General features: G+C 36.0%; 5 protein-coding genes across 13 annotated transcripts; 2 read left to right on the top strand and 3 right to left on the bottom strand.

Annotated features, from left to right (window-relative positions):
• Window positions 1–6: 6 nt before the first annotated feature.
• Nf-YB (nuclear factor Y-box B) lies at window positions 7–1,044 on the top strand. The gene is made up of 4 exons (XM_081977912.1): window positions 7–222; window positions 300–457; window positions 573–770; window positions 827–1,044. The coding sequence occupies exons 1-4, from the start codon at window positions 147–149 to the stop codon at window positions 959–961; spliced, it is 567 nt and encodes a 188-aa protein (XP_081834038.1). The 5' UTR covers window positions 7–146; the 3' UTR covers window positions 962–1,044.
• On the bottom strand, window positions 1,041–12,777 carry l(3)80Fj (lethal (3) 80Fj). 2 transcript variants are annotated; one of them, XM_081977885.1, is made up of 30 exons: window positions 12,624–12,777; window positions 12,454–12,559; window positions 11,538–11,733; window positions 11,201–11,387; window positions 10,994–11,146; window positions 10,684–10,936; window positions 10,447–10,625; window positions 10,192–10,389; window positions 9,822–10,143; window positions 9,159–9,676; window positions 8,664–9,044; window positions 7,540–8,607; window positions 7,253–7,486; window positions 6,661–6,855; window positions 6,360–6,606; window positions 6,076–6,312; window positions 5,845–6,024; window positions 5,328–5,783; window positions 4,842–5,160; window positions 4,657–4,787; window positions 4,365–4,557; window positions 3,980–4,310; window positions 3,677–3,919; window positions 3,297–3,566; window positions 2,983–3,178; window positions 2,295–2,640; window positions 1,997–2,208; window positions 1,653–1,906; window positions 1,373–1,594; window positions 1,041–1,320 (listed from the first exon to the last, which is right to left on the bottom strand). In XM_081977885.1, exons 1-30 carry the CDS (start codon window positions 12,636–12,638, stop codon window positions 1,192–1,194), a joined length of 7,971 nt encoding a protein of 2,656 aa, XP_081834011.1. In that variant the 5' UTR covers window positions 12,639–12,777; the 3' UTR covers window positions 1,041–1,191. The 2 variants fall into 2 exon arrangements, with proteins under 2 accessions (XP_081834011.1, XP_081834012.1); XM_081977886.1 differs by having other exon boundaries at window positions 12,454–12,556; window positions 12,624–12,771.
• Window positions 12,778–12,950: 173 nt separating this feature from the next.
• Window positions 12,951–15,897, top strand: APC7 (anaphase-promoting complex subunit 7). Its single transcript, XM_081977898.1, has 9 exons — window positions 12,951–13,097; window positions 13,354–13,505; window positions 13,562–14,026; window positions 14,081–14,314; window positions 14,614–14,767; window positions 14,823–15,006; window positions 15,088–15,205; window positions 15,259–15,574; window positions 15,629–15,897. Exons 2-9 carry the CDS (start codon window positions 13,437–13,439, stop codon window positions 15,796–15,798), a joined length of 1,710 nt encoding a protein of 569 aa, XP_081834024.1. The 5' UTR covers window positions 12,951–13,097; window positions 13,354–13,436; the 3' UTR covers window positions 15,799–15,897.
• Window positions 15,898–16,085: 188 nt separating this feature from the next.
• LOC145727999 (annexin B11-like) lies at window positions 16,086–21,081 on the bottom strand. 7 transcript variants are annotated; one of them, XM_081977905.1, is made up of 7 exons: window positions 20,911–21,081; window positions 20,651–20,743; window positions 19,417–19,911; window positions 18,381–18,762; window positions 17,795–18,052; window positions 17,487–17,737; window positions 16,086–16,383 (listed from the first exon to the last, which is right to left on the bottom strand). In XM_081977905.1, the coding sequence occupies exons 2-7, from the start codon at window positions 20,666–20,668 to the stop codon at window positions 16,327–16,329; spliced, it is 1,461 nt and encodes a 486-aa protein (XP_081834031.1). In that variant the 5' UTR covers window positions 20,669–20,743; window positions 20,911–21,081; the 3' UTR covers window positions 16,086–16,326. The 7 variants fall into 7 exon arrangements, with proteins under 7 accessions (XP_081834031.1, XP_081834030.1, XP_081834029.1 ...); XM_081977904.1 differs by lacking the exon at window positions 16,086–16,383 and adding an exon at window positions 16,475–16,809 and having other exon boundaries at window positions 20,651–20,753; window positions 20,911–21,080; XM_081977903.1 differs by lacking the exon at window positions 16,086–16,383 and adding an exon at window positions 16,475–16,809 and having other exon boundaries at window positions 20,911–21,080.
• A 1,878-nt stretch (window positions 21,082–22,959) lies between these two features.
• LOC145727530 (annexin B9-like) lies at window positions 22,960–25,721 on the bottom strand. Of its 2 annotated transcripts, none has more exons than XM_081977132.1 (8): window positions 25,561–25,721; window positions 25,314–25,484; window positions 24,531–24,735; window positions 24,123–24,202; window positions 23,729–23,845; window positions 23,501–23,673; window positions 23,249–23,390; window positions 22,960–23,123 (listed from the first exon to the last, which is right to left on the bottom strand). In XM_081977132.1, exons 1-8 carry the CDS (start codon window positions 25,570–25,572, stop codon window positions 23,073–23,075), a joined length of 951 nt encoding a protein of 316 aa, XP_081833258.1. In that variant the 5' UTR covers window positions 25,573–25,721; the 3' UTR covers window positions 22,960–23,072. The 2 variants fall into 2 exon arrangements, with proteins under 2 accessions (XP_081833258.1, XP_081833259.1); XM_081977133.1 differs by having other exon boundaries at window positions 22,960–23,120.
• Window positions 25,722–26,962: the final 1,241 nt, after the last annotated feature.

Genomic DNA, 26,962 nt, shown 5'->3' with positions numbered 1-26,962 from the left:
TGTCATCTGTCAAATTTAACTCGGCTGTCAGCTTTTTCTAATTTCTTGTTTATTATTTACCTGTGCCATTATTATATACCACTGCTGGAATATTTTTATATTTGAATATTCCAAAATAATAGGTTTTTCCTGCATCTGCAAAATTTATGGAAAAAATTGAAGGCATGTCTCATGCATATACTTTAGCCGAACCGTATGTGGTGTCCGTGGAAGAAATGGATGGTAAGTTTTTAATAGAATTTTGCCAATAATTTTGGTTTTCCTTGGTAAGGGCCTATTTCACTGTATGTTTGTTATAGATGATTCAGAGCAAATGGCTGCTGAGAATACCGATGACTCCAATCATGGAGAGAAAGGTGGAGCCCCTCTTCGTGAGCAGGATCGTTTTCTTCCCATTGCTAATGTAGCAAAAATAATGAAGAAGGCTATTCCAGAAACGGGCAAAGCTAACAATAAGGTAATACCATCGCAAACCCACCACTACCAAAAACAACTCCAATTAACCCAGATTGCTAAAATTTCTATTAAGTTATTATGTTGAAGGGAGACTAATAATAGTTCTTTATATGCAGATTGCAAAAGATGCGCGAGAATGTGTACAAGAGTGTGTTTCTGAGTTTATCAGTTTTATTACAAGTGAAGCTAGTGATAGGTGTTATTTAGAAAAAAGAAAAACCATTAATGGAGAAGATATATTGTATGCTATGAGCACGTTGGGCTTTGAAAACTACATAGAACCACTGAAATTGTACCTTCAAAAATATCGAGAGGCAAGTTATACTAAGCAGTCTTTTCAGTGTTTTTATTCATTGAAATTGATTTTCAGGCTGTAAAAGTGGATAAAAATTTGCATCAAAGTTATGAAGAATACATGGATTCTCCTATTACTTCAGGTGAAAATGTTGAAGGTGCTGTTATTTATACAGTACAGAACACTTCAGGACAATTTCAGCTAGGTTGAGACTGTTGAGAGTAAGACTTTTAAGTTGCTTTAACTGTACAAATATTTAAAATCAGATCAGAAAAGTATAACAGCAAACTACAGGATTGTTTTTTTTTATTATTAGAAATGGTTTGAGTACACATCACAAGGATAAATACAGTTAGAACAGCAAGTTCTTTAATCTTAAAGTATAACAGGTCTTGAAACCAAATCTGGAATAATTTGATAAACCTAAAAATGTCCAGTGATCAAGTTAGTAAAGTGTCATCAATATCTTCATCTTTGCTTTCTGGCTGATGCACTATTTTCTTTAAAACTTTATGTACCACATCTGATAAAGACTCTCTAGCACCAACATCAAGGGCTGCAGAACATTTCTGAAAATTTGTATGTAAAACAATGACTTTAATAACGAAAAGAAATGAATACCTGGAAAACTGTGTCTCCCTCTTTTAACTTCAATAATGCTAGGAGAGCAATTTCAGAATTGGCTTTAACATATACATTCTTCTCTTTGGTTCCATTTACTAAAGTGGGTAACACTACTTTGAAAAATTCAGGTGGCAGATTGTCATTAGGAATGATTTTGGCCAAGTGGAACAGCACTCTGGCTAATAACTGTTTAACGTCGTTACTCGTGTTGTTCATTGTCTGCAACCAAATGTTTTCAATGCATATTGTTTATTGATAGTTAGTAGACTAAACTCACCCTAACAAAAGCAACTAAAAGTGGACTTGGTATGGTTTTTCCTTGTAAAAGTAGGTACTCAAAAATGTATCCACACGATCTTATAGCGCTTTGCGTTATGCTTATAGTTAGACTTTGCAGTTGGTTTAAAAGGACTTCAACCACTCGTTTCCTGTATTGTTCATCCCAAAGCTTGTCCGGCGCTTCTTTTAGTGATACAGTTAAAGCTGATCCTCTGCCCTCCCTCAATGTCACATTTACGGTACTGTCATCATCTAAAATTAATTATTACCCCAGTGATTAGTAGTGATGGTAATAATTAGTAGTGATGGTAATACTGAATTTGAATAGATGAAAAAACTTACTTAAAATATGTTCCCCGAGCGTCACATCCAACTGGTCGGGAGGCAAATATTTGCAGAGCGCCCCCAAACAGCCTGCGGCGCTTTTCCTAATCGTATCTTCAGGTTGCCCTAAATAGATCACCAAGGTGCCGTAGATCTGCTTTTTGACTGGCTCTGATATTTTATCACCTGCCGGCGTGATAACTCCACGCAGAGCGTGCAAAGTGGTTTCCCTAAATTAACCCCCAGTTAAAGTTAATTTTAGTAACATTGAGATTAACATTGTAAGTGCTTAGGTTAACGTAATCAACCAACTCACTTGAGAGCCACTTCTTCTTGATTCTTAATCATATTGTGCAACTCGGTAAACAGAGGATCAGCTCGTTGATGGATCACTATTAAGAAACTGAGAGCAGTCGCGGATTTCAATCTCACGTTTCTGTTGGGGTCGTTCAGTGCTTTAACAAATGTGGTTTGTAGCTGTGGCAAGAACTGCTTCAGCAAAATCCCCACTTTAGCTAGAAGAATGGCTAAAGTTTCTAGAACCGCCGTTTTGACGTTGGCACTGAATCTGTCGCCCAATATTCTGATTAGGGGACCTGTTATGGCCACTACGCTCGGTTGTAGGGCTGGGGCGCTTGTCACTTTAATAACTTCACCCAATCCTAAAATGAAACAGTTTGTTGTGTAATTTTAATAGCTTTTTTTAAATTAAATTTTGAATAACTGAAACACATTTAAGAATTGTGTTTATATAACATATAATTTAAAAAATGTTCAAATTATGAACAAAACTGCCATCGGTAATAATTAGCAAATTACTTGTTACAAAGAAACCGAAATCGGCCTAAAGTAAGTTAAATTCTCACTGATGACATTATGTCATGGTATTTCCTACAGCACGTCCTAGACTAAGATGTTCCTATTATGTTCCCTTTTAACATAAGCAGTTAAATTATAAAACCTTCCATATTCGTGATGAACAATATATTCTAGTGGGTTCTTACCTTGAGCAGCTGCTTCTTTTTCGTCACCATCCCCATTTAAAATAGCCTCTCTAAATATCGGTAAAATCGGGACAATTCCCTTAGGCAGACAAAAGCCAGGCAAGAGATCGGATGCTCCTTTCATGTCAGACACGGCGTATCTGACGGCCTGTCGAACGTCGGCCACATATGTTGCTTGTTGTTTTGGATCCAAAGTCTAAAATTTTCAAAAAAACTGTCACGTAGAATGTTTTGTAAAGCCATTTTTCTGATGACTTTGAGGCTTTTTGCTGCTACTTGGAGTGTTTTTAAAATTGGTAGTAAACAATTGGTACCTTTGTGACAGCATATAAGGCTTCCCAAGCCATCTGTAAAACGTCTTTATCGGTATCGATCATTAAATGAATGAGCCCGCGCAGTAACTGAGGCACATGCATAGTATACTGAGCCTTAGAGTTGGCGCAAAAGCCGCAAAGCAACGTCGCCGCTGCTCTCCTTTGCGCATCGTCTTTAGTTCTGGTATTTTCCAACATAGTGTCGATTATTGTTCGGATGCCTACGTCGTCCACTACTGAGAGGACCACAGCTTGACAGTATTCTAATTGCTGAAACGAAAGTTTTCATTACCTAGGCAAATCAAATCAAAGGCCCAAGTTTATCACAAACAAAACAAACCTAAGAAAACTGTTTTAGCCTTACTAAAGCAGAAACTTACTTGTGCTTCTTCTGGAGTTCCTTTAGAAGTGGCTAATGCTGCCTGAAGAGCGAGTAGTATCTTCGGCAAGTATTTGTTCAGAGACTCGCCAGCTACAGACGCCAAAATAGACAGTGCCTTGGTGTTCGCAGGCGGAGCGGTCAATTGCGGTACTAAATATGGCAGGACTACTCTTGATTTGATAGCCATGACCTGACGTAAACCATCCAGTGTACATTCGACTACAAATGGATCGCCGTCGTTCTGCGTGAAATTAATTATTTACTTTTTGGATGAAGGATAATGGTTGAATAGCGCTCGCACCAATTGTTGCAATAAGTTGGGTAGAATATCATCCAAAGCCCTCGAGCCGACAGTAGAATGTAAACTGTCGAAAGTTTTGGCGGCCGCTTGTCTAACTTCGGGCAACGGATCACAAAGGGCTTTTCTTACGGTCGGTACCAGTGAGTTGACAAAAGTGAGTACCATGTCCTTTGAAGTGGACGCCATTATTTCGGATAGTCCAATACACACGCCTTGCCTTTGGTCGGCTTGGTTACTTTGCAGCCCGCGTTCTAAAATGGGAATGATTTCGGGCAGAACCCGTTCTCCCAATTTTCTGACCAGGTCGCCTAAAGTTCTCGCCGCCACTTGCCTACGTGTCTCTCGTTTTAGCATCAAAACGCATTTTTTCTACTATACAACCAACCTTTTATCGTAACTGTCACTTGCCAAGCATCCTAATAATAAGCTGAACAATGTTGGCAGAATTTCTCTTAAAGTTCTTGGGGTATTGGTTACCACTACTTTCCACACGTGTAGAGCGGCTTGCCGGACCATTAAGGCTACGTCAGACCTTCCCATGTATAAACCGGCCAGAACTCTGTTCCTCCTTTCCGCACCTTAACATATCCACTTGCTTATTATTTTAATTCCACATACATTTCAAAACAAATTGAATTCACCTGATAACACAATTCAATTTTTTGAAAATCACTTACCCAATGCTTTAATGATAGCCAGATGAGATTGCTCCGTACCAAAATTATCATCTTCACTGGCAGTTTCAGTACTCATTTTTCCAGTAACGCCAGAAATGCGATAAAGCAAATCTCCCAACAACTGAACGGAACTGCAACCACGTCCAATATATTAGAGAGAGAAACAATTATCTTTAAGATTAAACCTGTAACGTATCCTCCAATTGTCGTCGAAAAGACCGCGTTCCAATTCAGGTAGAAGCAACAAAATAGCGGAATCGGCATACAGATTGACGATTCTTTGACCGGCTTTCAATGCAGTTTCTCTAACGTACTCGTTTTCATCGGCCAAGGCTTTTAAAATTGGATTGATAATTTGACCAATATAGCGTGTAAACTCGTTTGTGAAAACGCTGGGCATGTAGATGAACATCATAATGTAACCGTCCTTTACGTGTGGAGCGATGTCAGTTCTTTCCGCAATGCTTATTATTTCAGGCATTAGCTTGTGCAGTTTTTCCACACCTGAAAGCAGTAACATTTTTAATAAGTTTACAGTCAATTTAAGTGTGTGACCAAAACACATTGCACCCGTATTTAAAATAACCTGTAACTTAAAAAAATAGGAGCGATTTGATAAGTGAATAGCAAGTTTCAACTGCAAAAGCTTACGGTTATGATTAAACACTTACCCAGACCTCCGACAACTTCAGACAATCCCTGGGCAGCTCCCGATCGATCCACCGAACTAGTTTCGGATGTCAGTGTTTGCATCAACCACGGCAGCAAGTCCTCGAAGCTGGACTCACCCATACCGCGAACCATAGCGCCCAACGCTCGAGCACTGACTGATCTCACTTCGGGTACCGGATCGAGAAGCGACATTTTCAAACCGGGAATGATGGTGGGTAAATAGGGCAAAAGATCCTTTTGGTCAGTTAGCGAATACATGTTGCCGATGATTTGAGCGGCCATTTTTCTCGTTTCAGTAGATCTGTCCATAAAAGCCCGCTGAACCACTGGCATAATAAGTGCTAAGGAAGGAGCATCGATAAAGTGGACAAATTGCGTGTCCAATAGTGTTTGCAGACACACGGATGTTTTGTTTGAGGGATCTTGTAAGGCTTTCAATAAAACTGGGACAATTGCTGTAATAAGTAAAGTTTCAGTGATTATCCAGAAGTATTTCAAAGTTTGAGACTGTCTAACCTTGAATTTCGGGATTGCGTATAACTGATCCAATCACTTTAAGAGCCTGTGCGCCTGCTTCTTGAACTTTCATATGGGAGTCGCTTAATACTTCAATGAGCTTAGGGACTATGTTAGGAAGGCAAGATGATAGTTGTTTTGGGGCACAGTAGGCCATAGATCCCAAAAGATCGACGGAACCTTAGATTTCACATAATCAACATACAATGTATAACACAATTTGTATCATACCACTCTTAGTTCTCCATGAATCTTCTTCCAAAGCTTCAAGAAGTGAGGGCAATACCAGTTTCACTCCATGACCCGATAATTTACTCATAACCACTTTCGCTGTATCGTCCGCCGCCACTCTCACGTATTGGCTGGAATCACCAAAACACTGCAGAAGGTGAGGTAAAACGTGAACGATATATGGTTCAAACAGTTTTCCCAACATTTGAAAAAGCATCTCAAAGGCAAATAATGCTCCTACAAAAATATTAGCAACATACATTCCTACAGTTTCGTTCACCCACCTTCTCGATGCTTGTAATTTTTCTTATCTTGTACAGCTTCAGTGAGTTTGGTCATAATGTCATACTGTTTCAAAGCTAGAATACCCATTCCTTTTACCAAGCCAGCCAAACCGTATGCAGCTCCTTTACGCTCCCCGTATTTGTCACCTTTTAAAAGCTGGTGCAACAGTTTATTGATATATCCCGGAGCTTCTTCTTTAACCGAAGGGACTAGCGGTGGCAAACAGTTTGCGACGGCTTCTTGTACCTACCATACATGTTTTATAAAATTCATTATTTGAATTAATGATGCAATTATTACGGTTTGAGAAGGAGTCGACAAGGCCTGAATGAGCCGCGAAAATATCGGCTTGATTCTTTCGTCGTGTTTATCTAAATGACGGGCTAGTGAACCCATCAGTACTACTACAGCCTGTTTGACAGCGTCGTAATGGGCTGACTTGGAGGATTTGCTCATAAAATTATCAAATACGGGCCAAAGGGTACCCACGGTTACCTAATAAATGATTTAAGTGTAAGTTTTATACCAAAATAGGATCCACAATTTTATGGGGCAAAATTAAATGTGAAAAACTGTTACTGGAATTTTATTTATTTTATCGTGTACTTCTTACTTTGTGTCGCCATGTTTCTGATATTGGATAAGAAGAAAAGTTTTATTAATAGTTTATCACAATATTAATGCTGTAAAAAGGAGTAGACGTTCCTGAACAACAACTTCATTTTACTGCTTGTTTTTCTACCCCAAGGCATGACGTTTAAAATCCTGCTTTTAGAATGCAATTTATTAGTTTTAATTTCGCAAAATTTTGTGTTGAATTTTTTGAATTATACAAAACGATGCTTATAATTCTGATACCAAACTCAAATGTAAAACGACAATAAAATATTACCTTTCCATGTATATCAACAATTTTTAAGGCGGCATTCAACATTTCCTTCCGTACCGTTTCATTTCGGTCACTTAACGAGTTGAAAACAAAGAAATGCATTAAATCTCCTACCAACTCTGACGTGATTAAAGGAGCCAACTGGCCAATAGCAACGGCTACTCCTCTTCTTGGATACCAGGTGTCAACAGCCTTTTCCACTTCTCGTCCAAACTCGTCGACTTTAGCAGGAATCATCTTGAAACCCCACAATGCAAATAAGTCAATCAAAAAATTATGCCCTGGCTCACCTTCAGTCTATCAGAATATAACTGCAGCAACGTTTTAATCGTGGGATCGACTTGTGCCCTATCGGTTTCAAGCAATGCCGCTAGAGCTTTGGCAGCCGCCGTTTGAACACACTCAACTGGATGCTCAATGTCAGGCATCAATTCAGTAGTAAGCTTAGCTGGGAACTCCATTTTAGCTGCTACCCATAGTTCTTTTGCTAATTTTCGGTTCTCATCCACATCATCGAACCGGGCGATCCAAATGCGCTTATTCAACTTCAATGCGTATTTGTAGTCCATTTCAAATCTCGGTAAACAACCCGCCACAATTATTAATGCTCTAAGAGCCGCATCTCTGGCCACACTTATAGAACTTTGCAGGGCTGTTAGTAAAACGTCGACCTCATCTAGAATGGCAATACCGCAACCTTGTTTGCCGCTAACGCTTCGCGCGATATCCAATAGACACGCTTCCGATTGGGCTTGCACTCTTCCACTACTGTTACATATAATATCAACTAGGAGCAGGAACATTTGTTTGGTGGGTAAGTGTTTCGGGTGGTAAATGTCGCTTTCTGGATCTATCTGAGTGCCTCTTGTCTTAGCATGTTCTGATATTATTTGTAAACCATCGAAAATAAACTCGTCGTGATTTTTTGCGTAGTTGGAACTAAGGCTCAGCTTTAGCAAGGGAAATGTGTAGCTGAAAGCCGGAACGGTTAAAATGACAGTTTCTGGTGAGTATTCTTCATTCTTTTTAGGAACGGTCTTCTCGTGGATCAAACCCACCACTCTGACCATTGCCTTGGTCAAGTTTTCGTGCTCCCAATTGGGATCTAAATCGCATTGTGGTTTGTACAGTCTAATCGTCACTATAGCAATTAACTCTCCTAAGAATACTAAATCTTCAAAAAATACGGTTTTTCGTAACTCAAGGAAGAGTTTGGAGAGCTGTGGGGCAGCTAGTGGCGATTGGAAATCTTGCAAGATCAATGGAAGCAAGTCTCTGAATTGTAGTGACAATTTAACTGGATTTCCTTTGGCTGCAGCGTTTATTAAGGACAAACTGGTTATTAACAGCTCATTTAACTATACAAACACAAAACAATTAGTAGTTTCTAGTAGTTTTTAGGATCTATACCAACCTCTCTCAGTCTATTTCTAATACCATCCTCTTTGATATGCTGATTTTTAATAGCCTCTAACTGTTTAGGACTGTATTTGATTTTACCGTCCTTCTTTTTCTTCTCTGCTAATTCGCGTCGCAATTGCATCTCCTCCAGTTGCTCTTTGTAACTATAGGCTTTGCTCTCACGTTTCAGGTTCATTTCAGCATCACTTTCATCACCAGGAATGACACTTTTATCGTACAGTTCACCCTCAGGAGTTAAATAAGTAAAGTAGTCATCTTTGGTCACTTGGCATATTCTCGGATCATCGAGGTATACTTTCACTTTCTTGAGCAATGGAGTCAATATTGAATCAGCGTTTATCGTAAGTAATGTGGCCACGGCATTTTCAAAAGTCTAAAAATGAAACCTTCTAAAAACAATGATTTTAAAAATGTAGTAATGTTATATTTGAGCTTTCCCTGGCACTAAAATGTAGGTTTATAAAAAACATGCTACAATGTAACTTACCTCAATTGGTTTATATTCATCAATAAGTATTTTAGTGAATATATCCCATCTTTGGGCGATCACATGCCTAGGATTGCATCGTACTGCTCTAGACACTGTAGTCCACAAATTAGGAGCCAACTGCTTCACTAACGGATAATTGACAGGCAACAAAGAGGCAATCACAATCTGTTGCGCTTGATCGTTAGTTAAATCGGTACATGAACAGGCGGCCGTAAGAAACTCCACTATCGCTTGGGGAGTAGTAGCTAGGGCATTGTCACCCTCTCCTTTCAGAAAATTGATCTTTCCGGACACCATTAACAGTTCCATTTGTTTTAGAAAAGCAAGTGTTGTTTTCCAACCGTTAACGTTTCGAACTAATCGGGTAATTATCACAAGACATTTCTTGCGAATTGTCATGGACGGGTAGAGAACAGTGTGAATGATTGCCTTGAGCAAAGGTTCGGTTTTGTTTTCGAGTTTGTCTCGGCAGTTATTCAAAAGGTATTCGACTAGTTCAGCCACATAAGGCAAACCTGCAAGATGAAATTCTCTTTCAACTAAAACTAATATTATGCATTTATATTCTTCTACAACTAAAACATACCGTGTTTTAGGAAACTTACAATCATTTGTTCAATAAAGTGAATTTGATTAAAAACTTCTGTAAAAAATACTTACTAGTTTCATTGGCAGCTTGCAAAAACTTCTCAGAAATAAAAATCTGCTTATCCATATCAAGCACTGACGCCCACATACTGGATAATCCATTTTCCTTATCGGACTTGGACCCGGATATTTTAATTAACAGCAATGCTGCACATAAACCTTCACTAACAGAAAGTGGTTGGTTAGATTGTGATACAGCTTTTTCGACTGATTTTAATAAAGTCGGCACTAATGATGATGCTTGTGAAATATTGCTAGACTTGAAAGTCGTCAACATACACTGCATGTAGCAGTTTTTCACTAATGGAGTGGATGATTTCAATGCGAGGCCAGTCTAAAAATCTTAAGTTAAGTTTGTTATTGCTGTTTGTGACTTGAGTACCTTAAAGATATCCAGGAGTGGTTTTGGTAGTTCACCATCAAGTTTGCCGGTCCACAATGACAGCATTTCAAGAGTAAAACAAAGAGTTTTCTCATGCACCTCACTTTCTAGTACTTTAGCAAAATGTGTGGATACTTTTGAAATTAAATCTATATTATTATCCAAGATCACTTTATTATAACTTAAATTGCCCGCTCCCTACAAACACCGGTTTTAGGTTAATACAGTTTATGTTTTTTATTAAACCAGAAAAACCTGTAAAACTCCAATTTTGTGTTCTGCCACAGTTAATTTTCCGTCAGAACCATGGTAAATTGCAAAAGTTTTTTTAACCAACTCTTCCACAGCTTTTGCATCACTGATTTTTTCAGCTAAGCACTTGCAGCTGAATGCTGAATCAGCTCTTGCTTTATCATCTTTTGAATGTAGGTTGACTACAAGTTAAGATAATCTTATAGCAGAAATTCAAGCTGATAGTTTTTAGCTGCATACTTATTAAGCTACTTCCTATCTCCATGGCACAAGTACTCAAGTCCACTTTAAGCCCAAACAAAATAATGCCTACAGTCTCTAAAATGACTTCTGGATTTCTTAACATTGCTTTTTGGAGTGATGGTAACAATGTGAGTTTAAACTTATCTAAGCTTATTTCACCCAGTAAAGGGTAACAAGCCTTGACCAGAGTCGTTTTCGGAGACACTTTGATACTAACAAAATTTTTTATAAATGAGTCTAAGAAAAAGTCCTAAAATGGTTTCATTTATTAAACTTTCTCCAAGTGAGCAACAAAACACTAACTTACCAAATAGTTCTGAATAATTGCATCACTTTTTTCAGTACATGTTCTGACTAACACAGACTCCATAACTACAATATACTCAGTCTGTTCTAATGATTTTAAGGTATCAAGGTATAGAGAAACATTGCTTTCACATGACAACCAACCATAAGACATCTATAATTGACTTACTGATAATGAAATTAAGCATCTTAACAAACAAAAACATACCAAACCAAAAGCTTTTTCAGTTTTTCTATGTTTTCCCCTTAGTACAACTGCAGTAAAAAAAATTGCCTGAGCCTCAACAATTTGAGAAATATTACTTTTAATTACTGCCCCTTGAGTTTTCCATCCATGTTTAAACAACAGACTCATCCATTCAATTAAGTAAAGAGCTGTTTGGCTTACATTGTCCCTAAAAGACATGTAGTATTTGAGTTGGGCTTTCAATTTGAAGTTTCGAAAAACAAGTGATTAATAGTAATACATAAATAAAAAGATACTAAATGCCCCAGAATTTTCTGACTAGGGCACATTTTTTTTGTCAGAATTTAAGTAAACTTACGTAACTATGATGTTTCTGAATTGTGATGCAAAATCAGAGAACAGTCCAATGAAATACTTTACTGATATCTCAGGATGATGGTCAATTAGAGCTGCAATTAATTTCCTAACATATGATTGTGAGGCTCCATCTCTGTAGCGATGAAGTGTAATAGGCACCACTCGACATATGCCTTTTACAATTCCTTCTGTAACACCTATTGAATTCAATAAACATTAAAAAAATTTCTATTCATTCATTTCAAAAATGAGTATTTTCTGTAGGTACCATTATTACTTTTATACTATTTAAACACACATACCAAAGTTTACAGAATAGTATATAAGTATCCTCACTCCCTTTCCTGCCCAGTGGGACCCCTAGGAATAATAGTGGATAGTCTTGGCCCAAAAGAGGGACCTAGTGGTTTGAATTAGACACATAAAAAATCGGATTTTTTACTCCTCTCCCCCTGATATTTTTATAGCAGTAAGGAAGCTCCTTTGACCGGTTTGCCGACAGTCGGCAGGTTTAAGAAAATAAAACTACAAAGTAGGGACAAAGAGTGAGGGAACTTATATTGTATTCTGTAAACTTTGCAAAGTAACAGAAAGGGGAGTACCAATATATTCAAGAACCTCAAAATTATGAGAAAATAAATTTAAAACTAGATAGGTATAGGAACCTAAAAAATTTGGTTGTTATAAAATGACTTCAAACTGTAAAACAAACCCACAAAGTAACTGAATAAAAAAGAACATATTTTGTGATCTGCTGCAGAGTTGTAAAAATTGCCTTGTAAATGTAGATGTCTTGAAGTTTTGTTTGATTCAAAGGGATAGTGTTATTACTGTTAGTAAGATGGTACATAGGAATTCTCTAGGTGCAAGAAAACATTAAAATGCTAAATAATGAATAAAGATTAGATGATCCTTACCGACTTCTGGAAGAACTTTAATTACATCTTGGATAACTTGCTTTCGGGCCCTCAAGCTAGAAGTCTGTACTTTTATATTTAGGTCCTTTAAGGCATTGGTAAGCTGCTTTATGAAAAAAAAATAAGCTTATTGGTACGACCGAAAGCACACAACTGTAAACCATTCTTACCACCACCTCTGCCATTATTTCAAAGTATGCAGTAGTTTTTATTTATAAAAATCCCAAACACATTTAACATTTAACATAAAACTTGCACTTGCAATGTGATTCCAGAATTTAATTTTTTGTTAAAAAATTTGGCATTTTGGTAAGAGGACACTAATGACTGATGACAGTAGATTGAAGTGTAGCAGTTGTGTTATCTATCTCTTTTTTCGCTGAGCTTTAGAGAGAAAACAAAACTAAAATCAATAAAGGTTTCAAAAGAATTAAGTCAAATTGGTGTTGAGAAGAAAGGAAGCGTTAAGGACTTTTGAAGTTTGGAGGTTAGTTTTTTGTTTATTATTAATTATTATGAATTTAACCATTGAAAATTTGATTGTAGTTTTACAAGTAACTTTTAAAGGGTTTTGCTGGTAAAACCGACAAATTTGTGTACATCTTCTATTAAAGTGTCCCCTTTACTTCGAGATTACAAAACAGGTATATAATTTTCCATATACTCAGTAGTTTTAGTTTAATTTTTTAAATTTTTTGCAACACTAGTTGTGATATACTAGCTTGTGTTTACTTATATGTAGACACATTTCTAATTAAAAAAGATCTATATTATGCTCTTTTCTTTGTTGCTGTGCACCTTAAAATTTGTTAAAAAGTGCAATGGTTTCAACTGTAATTACTAATTTGTACTGTAACTTTATTATAATTTTATATGAATATAATTTGTGCTCCTTTTTAGTTTAGGGAAGTGATAGATACCATTCCTAAGTCAAGTAGAGTCTATAAAAAGTGTAAAATTATTTCTAATAAACTATTCTGAACATGGCAGCAGTAATTAAACATTTAAAAACTTTATATGAACAGGAGCTCTACTCTAGTGTTATTCCAGTGGTAAGTATGCAAGTCAAAAAGGATTATTCTTGTAATTGCGATTTTGACTATTTCAGTGTGATTTGGCCCTAACATTAAATGAACAAAAATCCAACTATTTAACTCTAGTGGGAAAATTTCAAGTGATGCTCTATTATGCCAACTCTTTAGTTCACTCACATGATTTCCTCCAAGCAGAGAATCTTTACAGACAAGCTCTACAAATCAGAAAAGTTATTTTAAACAAGTCAAAAAATTCAAACAGCAAAACAGCTGAAAATCGATCTGAACTCACTAGTGACATAGATATAAAGTATAAAATTTATTCCTGCTGTGTGGCACTACAACAAAAAAAGGCCGCTGCTGACATTTTGCAAACAGTGGCTGCCCGACAAAGAACAGCTAAGATCAACATGGCTCTAGGGAATATTTATAAAGAAGTTGGTATGGAAAGATCAGCAATCACTTGTTTTAAGGAAGTATTGAGAGAATGTCCTTTAGCTGTGGATGCAATGGAGAATTTACTGAAATTGGGGGTTAATGTATGACTGTTGTATTGTATTTTGTTTTTTTTTAAATGAGAAGCTTGATTGTAGGGTATAGAAGTTAATGCTTTAACTTTGCCAGTGACTTCAGAAGTAAGCTGGCTGGGTACTTGGCTGAAAGCTCAGATTTACTTACATGCTAGAGATTATCCTCATGCAATTGAGTTGTACAGGAGTTTAGATACTCATGGACTGTTGAAAGATAATTGTTATTTGCTGGTTAATATGGCCTATTGTTATCATTTTATGTGTGAAGATAAGAAAGCAATATCACATTTGCAACGAGTGAGTAAATTTAATGAGTTTGAGGGTCAAATGGTGTTCAGAGTAGCCCATTTTTGTTTTTTTAATCTTTAGATACAAATTATTGAATTAATAAATATGGAAATTACAAATAAAACTAAATAAGTATACTGGTAGTGGACTTCAGTCTCTTAAACTGCCCAATAGTAGTAAAAAAATATTTAGCAACAATTATTAAACATTCAAAATGGTTTTATTTCTCTCATGCAACATGTGTTGGTTAGAACAATACAGTTTGACCCATTCTATAATTTTTTATGTGACGAAAAATACCCATTTAGGCAGTACGGCTAGAACCCAACCTAATTTTCGGACGTGATCTCTTATCAACATTACTAGTTCTTTCTGGAAATAAAGACTACGAAAACTACTTAGAAAATTTAACATCCAAGTTAAATACGTCGTTGTGGAGTCCTGAACATTGGGTTACTTTAGGTACTATTTAGACTAATATACTGAACGTGGCATATTAGTTTGATTGATCTTATAGGAAATTTGATGATGTTCAAAAAGAAATACGATAAAGCGGCGTACTTTGCGCAGCAAGCTTGTGTTATGGGCGATGGAAGAAATGTAGAGGCATTGTTTTTAAAGGCAAGCGCTTTATTTCAACTTAAAAAGTATCAGGAAGCAGCTGTTCACTGTACGGAGGCTTTAAAGTATTGTCCTTATCGGTAAGCATTTTTTTTATGGCAACTATGCAGTACATAACGTCTCATTCTAGTGTTATTAATTTAAAACTTTTATTGTAACAGGTACATTCTTCATAAATGTTTGGTAGAATGTTACCTACATTCGAACAGATTTAGAGAGGCCGAATCAATGGCGATATCAGCATGTAAAGATCTGAACAACAGTCCCCAGGCTCATTGCGTAAGTATCTTTGTATCAACCTTATTTCTCGAGCTTAAAATGGATTTTAATAGTTGCACGCTTCCTGTCTGTTGAAAGATCCGATGGCGTCCACCAAAAATGTGCGTCGAATACTAGAAAAAGCGTGTTCCATCGATAAAAACGGAACAACAAACGCAATTTACATGTTGTCAGAGCTGTTGATCCGCGAGGGGCAATTTGATGACGTCATTCAAATGCTCACTAAAGTTTTAGAGACCCAAACTCCTATTTCGAAGATGCACCAACTTCTTGGTGAATGTTATGCCAATTTGATGAAGAAAGAAGAAGCGTTCAATCATTTCACGATTGCGCTCAGATTGGATCCGCAGAATCAAAGGGCCACTGAGGGTTAATTTGAATTAACAATTACGGTTGCAGGTGTTTTGAGTTTATTTTTTGCAGGTTTAAATAATTTGGGAAGAAGTGTGTCCTTAAGTAAACGGGATACGTTTTACTCTTGTGCTGATGAAAGTTGCAACTCGAGACGGACTTATTCAGATCCGGAAGCGGATGGGGAAAGTGACAACGATTTATGGTCGGGATCGGTGAATATGGTTACTTTTGATTCGTAAATTACTTGGTTTATGTTTTTTTGTCAAGCATTCCCGCTAGATCTGTCATAAAGTTTTCTGCTTGGAAAAATCTTTCTTTGATATATGCTATTACAGAAATTTTGTTAGAATTTTTATTTTTTAATCCTTTTATATGGTAGGACATAAATAGTGTGTTCTAGCTCAGGGTAATTAATAATTTTTTTAACTGTAAAAAATAATAATCCAACAATACAACCGGTAATAAAGAAGCAAACATATTATTCAACAACCAGGATCTTACAACTTATATGGATCAATCAAAAACAGAGGTTTAAAATATGTACTTTCAAAACTACTTTTTATAAAACGATTACAAAATAAGTTTTATAGATATAAATCGAACGTGGTGTATAATAACAACTAGTTTAATTTGGCTAGATAGTATACAGAAAAAAGTTTACAGCTACTGGAGACACTTTAGGCACCAAATTTGACAAAATGTATAAGAAAACTATTAAAACATCAACAAACACTAAAAATATATTTCATGTTGTAGTGGAGTGGTGATTAAGCCTCACCAATTAAATGCAGTAGGCACTTTTCATAGTCGCCTGAACATTCACCCTAAAAAGAAAATCGTATTACTTTTTGCACCTTAAAACCATGTTGAAGATTCGACCAGTATTTCACATGGGAAAAATAAAAAAAAACAAGCTTAGAACGAACATTTATTCATATAAAACGACAGAAACACGTTAAAAACAACAAAAACGAGCAAATAAAAAAATCGGAACAAGCATAATCCACGTTTTTAACAAATCAAATAAATGATTTTATTTTAATATTATCATACACATTTTGAGATTCAGTTTTGGTGGATCAAATATACTTTAAAATATTGTAATTCGAGGTAAATACATCATTACAAAATGAACAAAAAAATATCAAAGTAGGCGGATAACTATTGAAAAAATTAATGAGGGTGAATACCATTTACGATTCTCCAATCAAGTGCAGGAGGCATTTCTTGTAGTGTCCAGAGGTGTCGCCCTAAAAAGCATATGTGACTTAATTAACAATTACTATAGCAATCCAGGTGAGTTATAAGTGTCTAGTAGTCTAGTAGAGACTCTATCTTTTAATAAAAAATTAAAACATTTATTTATTTTTAAGGAGTTTTCTTGTAACTTGTAATCAACGTGTATTAATTTCAGGAAGTGGTCTGGGATAGAAAATAAACTCTTTAGGTGAATCCACATTGCATGCAATTACATTTGTATTGTTGCTTTGTCTTTGTTGTTGAAAAGTATCACTTTCCATGATAATTAGATAAATTCAATCCTAGGACAATTCACAGCACAAAACAACAGTACACTATCGTCATTTACAAGGGTGCATTTAAAATCAAGTGGCATGCTGTGAATATACAACAGTACTTACCTTGAGTATACATTTAACAAAGACATTGTGAAGTACAAATATATAAGTAGATCACAAAAATCAATAATATTTTACTGAAAAAATATCTTCTAACAAAATTGGCACCTTATTAGGAATCTTTAGATTTTTCGTCGTTTTTTTATTCCTACTTAGTATAATAAGTTACATGTTAGCGTGTTTTTTTTTTAAGTTATTCACCATTACCTTGAACTTGGTGTTTTATGCGTAATCTTAACATTCTTACGTACTTATACATATTGCCATAACATCCAAATCACTCTACATACCTTTATAGCATCAGCCAATGACTCTCCATAATTGGTCTGATATTCCTGCTTGATTTGTACCATGTCAATTTCTGATCTAGTAACCACCAATCGGATTAAATCTTTGTCATGTGTGCCCAGTCCTTTCATGCTCTTATTGAGGCACTTGGCGAAAAATGCGGCTTGATTTTTAATCGAACGCACTACAGCCAGCAAAGCATCTTCTGCCTCTCCGGAAAATTCATTCTTGATTGCCTTTTCAATGTCGTGACCTAGAAAATGACCAACATAGTTTTTTACAAGCACTTATAGTAGTCACAATTTCCAACCTGTTAGATTTTGGTATTCCTGGAAGATTAATTGTAGTTGAGCCCAGTTTCTTTGGCAGAAAACCGCGTTGAAGGTGCTCTCATCTGTGCCTAATCTGAGCTCTCCAGCTCGAAGTAAGGCTTGGGCGTCGGCCCTGGCAGCATCTGTATTGGTTTGCATGCTCTCATCACGTCCAGCATTACATAAGGAGACCATTAAACGTCTGAATGTTCCTGAAGTGTCTCCTTCAAGATCTTGTTCCAAAGATCGGTGATACACTGTGACAAATTGTTTTAAATAGTGATTGTGTTAATAGAATAGTGCTTCAAAATATTTATCAATTTGGATTGATTATTTTTTGAAACCAGTCTAAATGTTGCACTGAAAGCCATCGTAACTTTCTCTTCTTTTTCACTCTGAGACTCTTTGTATAGAACATTAAAACTGCAAGTAAACCAGTACAATAAAATTTTCAAGGCGATTTAGTTATGCAAAGACCGAAATTGACTAATTGAGTAATACGACCTTGTAAGCTGTGTGACCGCAATGAAAATATTTACATTAAATATAGAATTCAGAATATAATGTAGATTCAATTCAACTTACGGGATTGATAGGCCTGTTTAATAACCATGATTTCCTGGTTCGATTTGGTGCAAAGAACCTCAATGAGTACATTCTCATTCGTTCCCACTCCCTCCATGGCGTCGTGTAACTCTTTGGCGTAATACTGTGGCAATGGAGTCATCATAGCAACCAGAACATTCTCGAAATTTCCAGTAGTTTCGGATTTAAGGTCTTTCACCAGGTCTTTGCCGTACAGGGTTTTGAACTCTACGGCGATTTGCAGACGCTGCACGTTGGTGCGATGAGCTAGAACGTTGATGATGGCTTTCTCATCGGTTCCGAAACCTTTCATCGCCTTCCTCAAGACTTCCGCATCTGCCCTTGGGTTCCATGGGCTGGCGGCCGTCACGGTGGGCGTTCTCTGACAAATTAAAATAAAATTCGCTATATCAAAAAAGCTACGTAATATTATATACAGAAAAAACTGCCTTTTTTAATTATTTGCATTATATTCTTGTTCTTGGACATTCATACAGTTTTTATCATATAAGGGGTAAACAAGTTTTATTTGAGATTTCGAAAGTTCCTAGGCTAAATTAGTTTTGTATTTGGTATTTGCCGCTGTATCGTTAAGTATTTAGATACGAGTGTTAATGTACATATTTGCATTTTCTATTTATACTGAGGTTATTACAGAGTTATTTTAAAACCACCGTTATCAAAAAAATGTGACCATACTTTTATGTAAAAATGCTTTTGTTTTTGGCATTGAGGTTTCATTATAAAACTATGATTTTTTTCATACATATTATGGGAACATGTTATCAGACCAATAAATCCCTGAGCAAACTAGAATGGCAGTTATTAGTTTGTTTGAAATGATTCTATGTTTGTGTAATAATGATGTCATTTAAAAGTGCAACAACAATTTAAAATTAAGTCAATTAATCACATAACCCCAATTTTTTCTAATTTTGAGTCTTTTCCTAACACCACATAAAACGAAAACAATGGCTAAATACTCAATATAAAGCCTTACGGCACAACGAACAAATAGTGACAAAATCAAAAATACCTTAGGAATAAGGTGGCTAGTGCTTGAACCAGTACTACCTCCCGTATAGCTCACTCCTCCGTAGGGTCCCCTAGCCCCTTCGTAACCGTGTCCCCCAGAACCTGGAGGATACGTGGACGGTGTCGGGTTATAACCTCCAGTTGATGGAGGATAACCAGGATGAGAAGCTGGAGGATAGCCAGGATTAGCAGCGGGAGGGTATCCAGGATGCGCGGCGGGAGGGTATGTTGAAGGTGGGTAAGCACCTCCAGGTGGTCCAGAATTGTATCCTCCAGAGGGAGGATAGGTTGAGGGTGGGTAACCAGTTTGTGGAGGATAACCTGCCGATGAAGGAGGAGCGCTAGGCGGATAGGTAGGAAGTTGCATGGGTTGGGGCATTTGCAAAGGAGCGTTGCTGTTGTATCCGAAAGCATTTGGATTTAGGGGAGGATAGGGTGCGCCACCAGTAGGTGGAGGATAACCCTGTTGGGGATAAGGGGCTCCTGGTCGATGGCCCTGATAAATGACGGTTGGTTAATGTTAGCATTCCAGTTTATATGAGTGTGTTAGATATAGTTATTATTTAAGAAAAAAGTTTCTGAATATTTAAATTGTTAATATTTGACAGGCTTTATACTGAGTCGTTTTGTGTAACAGTTCAAGCTTCTGTGGTTTTGGATTATTTGTTGTCAAAGTTTAATTTCCAGAATATCTTGTAAACACATGTACAGACACAACTTAGTTGCGATGGCACCAAACTAAATAGTCAACCTCATTTAAAATTTGAAGAGTTAATGTTGTAAAGATGTCAAGGTTTCTGGTAACCCCAGGGTAAAGCTGACCTATCCTCTTTTATGGTTCATATTTGAAGGCTGTAGCATGTTTAATTATAGGGTCACCTGTCACAATAATTGCCACTTAGGTTGATAAAATGGTTCTTGTTTTAAATGAATATATTTTATAAAGCTAGTCTATTATTGAGTTAATATAGTAATTAGATACAAATAAAGCAATTTTATAATCTATAGATTGTTAGAATAAGCTGTTCTCTAGGTAGTGCATTATGACTATGCCATACAATTTGCCAAATGCAGTATAAACCATAAAACAAATAAGTAAACAATGAAAAGGGGTGTAACAGTTAGTACATATACTGCCTTAAAACAAAAAGGAATAGTTAGGTAGAAATGCTCAGAGGGGAGAAGTGTTACAGCATTGTCAAATATATACATATATATATTATACTTTTACTCACTTGTTGATTGTGACTCATTTTCTAGTGGTGCTTGTCAACAGTTCCAGGACACTACTTCTTACCAGCTCTTGACCGTTTTGTTTTGGCACTAATCTGAAAGTCGCTTAAATACACAAAGGAAAAATTGATAAATTTAGGTAGCAACTAAACCAAACCAACAAGGGAGTCGATATCAAACCGACCGGCTTGTTTATTCATCACTTTCTAATTAATTATTATAAACCGATAAACCCCAACAAAAATTATTTCTGTACACTTACATGATTAAGAACTGTAAAAACACTACAACTGTTATGACTATAATGTGAGGATAACAGCAATAAAAGAACTGTCTCGTGGTTAATCTACATTCAAGGAATAATGGACGTCACACTGGCCCCACTCATGCACTGGTCACTCGACCCACTGATAGTGAATTCAGTGAATTGATGTTAGTGTTTTCCGTTCTTCATCAAAAATGTACTAACTGTACTCTGTTATTGCAGTTTAGAAGGTACTAGTACTGATATTTTGCTAAATTATACTTACGGCAGTATTGGTAAATTATTTTTTCTATTCGACGTCGAGCTCTTAAAACAACAAGAAACTGCAACCGGTAAGTTTGGTTAGGACCAAAAAATAAACGTCAACGTCAAAACATTTTTTTTTACGAAATATGTCAAAACGGTTTTATTTACAAGATGGCCGCCAAACCAGTATCATGACAAAGAAATCATAGTATGATGAAGTATGATCAATTTTGCATCACGAGATGATTTCCACATGTGTAAAGCTATTATAATTTAGCAATAAAGTATAAAATCAAGTAGGGAACACGTATAAAGTCCGTCACAACGCTAGTGACAGTGACGTAATAATTGTCGTTCCTTTATTAAGTCTGTTCGCAGAGGCAATTCCTGACTGGTTTCCAACTCATAAAGAGTAAATGTCATGTTTCATTGGTTGAATGCTCACGTGACTATGACATTTTCTGACTTGTGGCCAATGGATATATTTATTTCTCTGCTTACTAGTTGGTGATTCTCTCTACGAACAGACCTTCTATTAGGTAAAGTGAACTAATGGCGTTTTCGATTGGCAAGTTTAGTGCAAAACTAATGTATCTGTATCCTGCTCTATCAAATGTCATTGAAACAGTATGACAATATACACTGGTTTTGCATTAAACATTCCAATCGAAAACGCCATAAAACTAGACTGTGACAGATCATGTGCAAAATGTCATAGTCAAATTAAAACCTAGTTTAGGGTGCCCTTAAACATATGTCGGTGTAATCGGCCCTAAATTCGTAAATGTTTGTGCTGGTTCGGGGCTAGCGCACAGTCACTTTCAGAAATAACTGCGAGTCCGTAGTTTGACAATGTGTCATCTGATCAACTTATTTAAAAAACAAACCGGTGTCACGTGACAAACTGTCAAATGACTTTACAGAGTGCGCATCGGCGATATTTCTGAACGCAACCCTGTGTCCGACTCCATTGAAAATTATTAATTTTGATTGACAGTTTTCCTCGAATTTTCTAGTTGTAATTTTAATTTATTGATTTGATTTGTTGTTTCTTTTAGCTGCACACGAAGCGAATAAACTTTTGTTTTACCTTTAAGATTCGTTTTCGAAGTAAGTAGTAATTATTTTCATTGTTTTTCAGTAACAACGAATTGTATGCTTAAGGGGTATTAATTAATGCTTTCATAAAAACAATATTGATAATTCATTAATAGAGACACAGGACAGGGGCCATATCCTCCATCTTAAGAACTAATCTAAGAGATAAGTGAATTTCAATATGACGTTACATTTTAATGTCAGGTCACTCCTCCTGGAACAGAGAGTACATTACAATGCCGGCATACTGCTAGGTAAACTGTTGTACAGTTATCAGTACAATTGTCCTGACAAGACCAACCTTGAAAGGAGAAAATAGAACACAAATAGAGAACGACACTGAGAAAATTATACGAGATATACCAGAACGTTTTAAAAAGTTCCCACACTCGTTGGTCGCTTATGTGAAAGCAAATTTATTTATATCGCATCAAACTCTACTAGCGGTGTAAATTTATATTTAGTAATGATGTGATGGATTCCCCGTAGACAAGGAGCAAAACATGTCGGTAGCTTCTACGTAACAATATTTCCTTTTTAGAAGGTCAGTAGACGTCACTAATGAGTAATATTACCCAGTTCAAACAGACCCATGACTGTTTTATGATGAAAAATTTATGATTTGTTTGTGGTTATCATTCCATAAATTTGTCCTGAAATAGATTTACGGGTGGGGATTTGGTGGATTTCACAAAAAATAACTTTTATTGGCTTTATGATAATTTTTATTATTGAAAATTGCATTAAATTATACCTGAATACATATAGAAATAAAAAGATAACACAAAATATGTTCGATGAATTTCAGTTGTTTACTATGAGACGATAGTAAGTAACGTTTTCTTGTAATCTCCGGAAGTATCCTGCTGGAAGAAAGGAAATGGAAAGTAAAAGAATAAGTACAAAAAAACAAAAATAAGTTTCATCTTCAATGTCATAGTTTTATGTGAAATTTTAGAGTAAACTTTTGGTGATCACATTTTGTATTTACCTCGATGCTTTCTGCCAGGCTCTTTCCATACTTTCCCTCGTAAATTTCCTTAATCTCTCCCAGATCGATTTCCGATCTGCCCACAACTATTCGTATAAGCGTCCTATCGTCGGTCCCGATTCCCGCCATGGCGTCGTGAAGTCTGGAAATAACAAAAACCTTCAGGAGCCCAAATATATACAGGGTGAGAAATTTTCTGAGCTTTTTACTTTGTTACTCTAGACTTTATTGGCATGCAAAACTCATTTATACCTGGTGGCCAAAAAGTCGAGAGGATCTCTAACACTATGAACGAGCTGCAAGAGTGAATCTTTTATGGAACCGGAAAATTCGTTTTCGATGGCCTGCTCGATTGAATGTCCCGTAATGTTCTCGTACTCGTGAAAGATTTTCCTCAACTGAGGACGATTTCTTTGACATAGGACCTGCACAATTTCAGAGTTAATGTTCGTTTTTATGATCTGAATTGGGAAAAATCACCATGTTGAATACTGATTCATCAGTTCCGGCAAATAACAGTTCTCCAGCTTGTAAAAGGGCTTGTGCGTCTCTTCTTGCCCCTTCTTCATCCACTTCATCAGACTCATCTCGATGACCCTGTATAGAAAGCACTTTGAATAATTTTAAAGGATTGATTTATTAGGGCGAATAATCAGTCAATTCAACCAGTAATCGATATCGTGCTATGCGGTAAAATTTTCTATGATATCCCCCTTTTTTGAATATCTTTTGCTTGATTGGAATGTTTGATATTTGTAAATTAGGTGGTCACATGAGTTGGTATGTCCTATGATTATGTTACTGAGTCATCGCTTTAATGAATAGTGACAACGTACAAGGGTACGCCCATATTGATTAAACTTTAATTACTTACATTAGAAAGTGAGACAAGAAGCCGCTTCAAATGTCCAGTAGTGTCTGATTTAATGTCTGCTTCCAATGATGTTTGGTATACTGCAACAAATATTTTCTTATGAGTTTTATAAAGAGTTTTTGAGCAATAATATTTAATTTTTATGGAAGTTTTATCACATTGCTAAAAATTGATTTTGAATTAGGTCTGTGGCTACTGATTGCACTGCAAGATTCAAACAAAGTGATGCTTATTTTTGTTTTAGTTCAAAACATTTACTGTGACTCTTTTATGTGAATCGTCAGAGGATGTTTTTGCCTCATTTCAACAAATACCATTTTAATATCATCCGAGAATTCAAACAGGAAATTTATATTATCCCTCCAATTACTAGTGCGAGATTGTAGTACAATTACCCAATATACTTACATCCTTCGTAAGCATTGGCTATGTTAAGGACGGCATCGTTGTTGTGAATGCCCAATATTTCGACGATGGTACCCTCATCGGTACCTAAACCGCTGATTGCATGATGCAACTCTTTGGCTTGAAATTCAATGGGATCTGTCATTAAAGCTAGAATGACGTCTTCGAAGTTTCCTCTCAGTTCTGATTTTAGTTCTTTGTTCAATTCCTGAAATACAGTATTCCTGGTATTTAGGTGATAACGTTTGGTTTATGTCAAGTGAGTCAGTTTTGAGGTCAAAGTAAACTTAACATTATGAGTAATATTGTTGTGTTTATCCACAAATTATGTACAAGTGGTAATGAATAGAACTAATCATAAAGCTTCATAACAGAGTTTAGTTTTTTAACATAATTTTAGCACGTTCTGTTTATTTACTTTGTAATAAGGAGTAATCAATTAGAAAATTCAAAATTATCCTTTTAGCAGTTTGGGTAGGTAATCCATGTGTTAAATTCCTGCAATTCTATTTTGATCTACATATCTAAAGACATTTTAATACAATAAAATTATACTGATGTGTAATTGTAATTTATTTTTAGTGACTGAACTTTTTTGTGTTACCCATCAAATTAATGAAACTTTATGCTGGGTCAAAACTAAGTAACAAAATATTAATATAGAGAAAATTAAAAGCAAGAGAATTATGTACTTTTTGTGAAGTTAATTTCTTGTCTAATCGATTTACGTCAAAGGCTCTAATCAATTCGCTTTTTACTGATGGTCTTATAATGAATAATACTGACCTTGCCGTACATGGTTTTGAATGTGGATGCAATTTCTCTACGTTGTGCATTACTTCTTCGGGCTAGTATTTCTATTACCGTTTCCTCATCAGTTCCAAAACCTTTAAAGGCTTCTTTTAACGCTTTTGCGTCCTCTTCGGTGTTAAAACCCTCGGCAGGTACAACGGTGGGCTGTAAATTGTTAAGTTGCATTATTTAGGACACCCTGGTATTTGTTTTGCGGTTAGTGAAATCAGTTAGTACTTACCGATTTTCCCATTCTGGTATGCGATGTTAATGCTTAAAATTGCCTTAATCGCGTTGTAATTTACACTTAAAACGGAATTTAACTTTACGCTTGCCAACTTTCGACGGTATTCTCGTCTCTCGATGCTTGCCGACGATACTGTTATTTCGGTGCTATCAGTTTTGTACGATTTTTAGTCGTTTTGTACACTAGTCTCCTACAGTTGCTATTCTTCTCAAACCAGTTTCTGTCAAGAATGTACAATAGTGTTGTACACTAGTTTGTACAATAGTCCGTTCCGCACCAGTATGTTATAAACATTTTAATAGGTTTAACAATAAAATAAGGTCATATTCGAAGTTACTGCGTTTGCGTTAAGATCTGGTTCAAAATTCTACGGATGTCCCGGCTTTACTAGTTGTTACAATACCCAATACAATGCGAATTATTTGTGGCTTGAGAACGTAATTAGATCATTATTAATGATTAATTTACCGGAAGAGATTCTGATTGGTTATCTTTGTTTAAATAAAATTAAATCACAAAACACCTAAAAATGCGAGGACTGAAATTATTAAACGGACAAAACACTTTAGGGCATTGACATACAAAAACAAAGGTATTAACACAAAAACAGCTACTAAAATTTACAAATCCATCTGTAGACCAGTTCTGGACTACGGACACATACTAAGAGCAAACGCTACTGACAAAACTAAAAAATATACTCAGACTACGGAACAAATGCTCTAAGACACATAACTAAAATAAGACACCCAGAAAACCCACTCTATAACTTCAAGACAAATGGGAAAACAGTCCACACAACTGGACTATAATTACTCCACTGTGCTTAACAAGACCAACTAGAGACAATTCCGTTACCTCTTCCTTATATCCACCATGTTGGAGAATTTCGATTAGAATTAGGTTTTTGTTTTTTTTCTAGAATTTGTATGTATTGATGAAATCTGTAAGCATAGGCAGATTGACCAAGTGCGGTCGATATAGCCTTTATCCTTATGAAAATAAAGATTGTTTATATATGAAACTAACTTATATGGAAAAGATCTGAACAAAAGCTAAAAATATTACAACTTTTTGTTGGGTTAAAAAGACATTTCATGTGTCCATTAAAAGATTAATTAAACAAATGTCTTAATTAACTCTGCTGCCATGCTCTTTCATCGGAGAATATTTCCAGCTTTTCATAGGGGTTATCTGCTTTCAAGGCAGGAAAAATAAACAGAGAGCTAAGTCTAAGTAAAACAGTGGCTGATATAGTATTATGTTGTTATTTTTGATGTTTCGACTTTATAATCTAAAATTTGTCAGCAATTATAGTTTTTGGACGTTCAATCAGGCTTAATTTTAGCAATTTGAGTTTGGCACCAATGCTTTTTAACACCTCGTCAGACAATTT

The sequence above is a fragment of the Ips typographus genome, linkage group LG4 (genome assembly GCF_016097725.1).
Source record: "Ips typographus isolate SLU linkage group LG4, UJ_Ityp_2.0, whole genome shotgun sequence".
Lineage (NCBI taxonomy): Eukaryota > Metazoa > Arthropoda > Insecta > Coleoptera > Curculionidae > Ips > Ips typographus.
The sequence above is the reverse complement of the archived record's forward strand: the minus strand, read 5'-3'. Positions and strand labels throughout refer to the sequence as shown.

Coding starts and splice junctions, on each gene's coding strand:
- Nf-YB (XM_081977912.1), top strand. CDS start 147: ATGGAAAAAATTGAAGGCATGTCTCATGCATATACTTTAGCCGAACCG. Junction 223..299: donor GTCCGTGGAAGAAATGGATG/GTAAGTTTTTAA, acceptor TGTTTGTTATAG/ATGATTCAGAGCAAATGGCT. Junction 458..572: donor CGGGCAAAGCTAACAATAAG/GTAATACCATCG, acceptor CTTTATATGCAG/ATTGCAAAAGATGCGCGAGA.
- APC7 (XM_081977898.1), top strand. CDS start 13,437: ATGGCAGCAGTAATTAAACATTTAAAAACTTTATATGAACAGGAGCTC. Junction 13,506..13,561: donor ACTCTAGTGTTATTCCAGTG/GTAAGTATGCAA, acceptor TGACTATTTCAG/TGTGATTTGGCCCTAACATT. Junction 15,007..15,087: donor TTAAAGTATTGTCCTTATCG/GTAAGCATTTTT, acceptor TTATTGTAACAG/GTACATTCTTCATAAATGTT.
- LOC145727999 (XM_081977905.1), bottom strand. Junction 18,053..18,380: donor TAAACAGGCCTATCAATCCC/GTAAGTTGAATT, acceptor AATTTGTCACAG/TGTATCACCGATCTTTGGAA. Junction 17,738..17,794: donor GGAATACCAAAATCTAACAG/GTTGGAAATTGT, acceptor GTCATTTTCTAG/GTCACGACATTGAAAAGGCA.
- LOC145727530 (XM_081977132.1), bottom strand. Junction 23,846..24,122: donor TTCTTGTCTCACTTTCTAAT/GTAAGTAATTAA, acceptor CTTTCTATACAG/GGTCATCGAGATGAGTCTGA. Junction 23,674..23,728: donor ATGAATCAGTATTCAACATG/GTGATTTTTCCC, acceptor GAAATTGTGCAG/GTCCTATGTCAAAGAAATCG.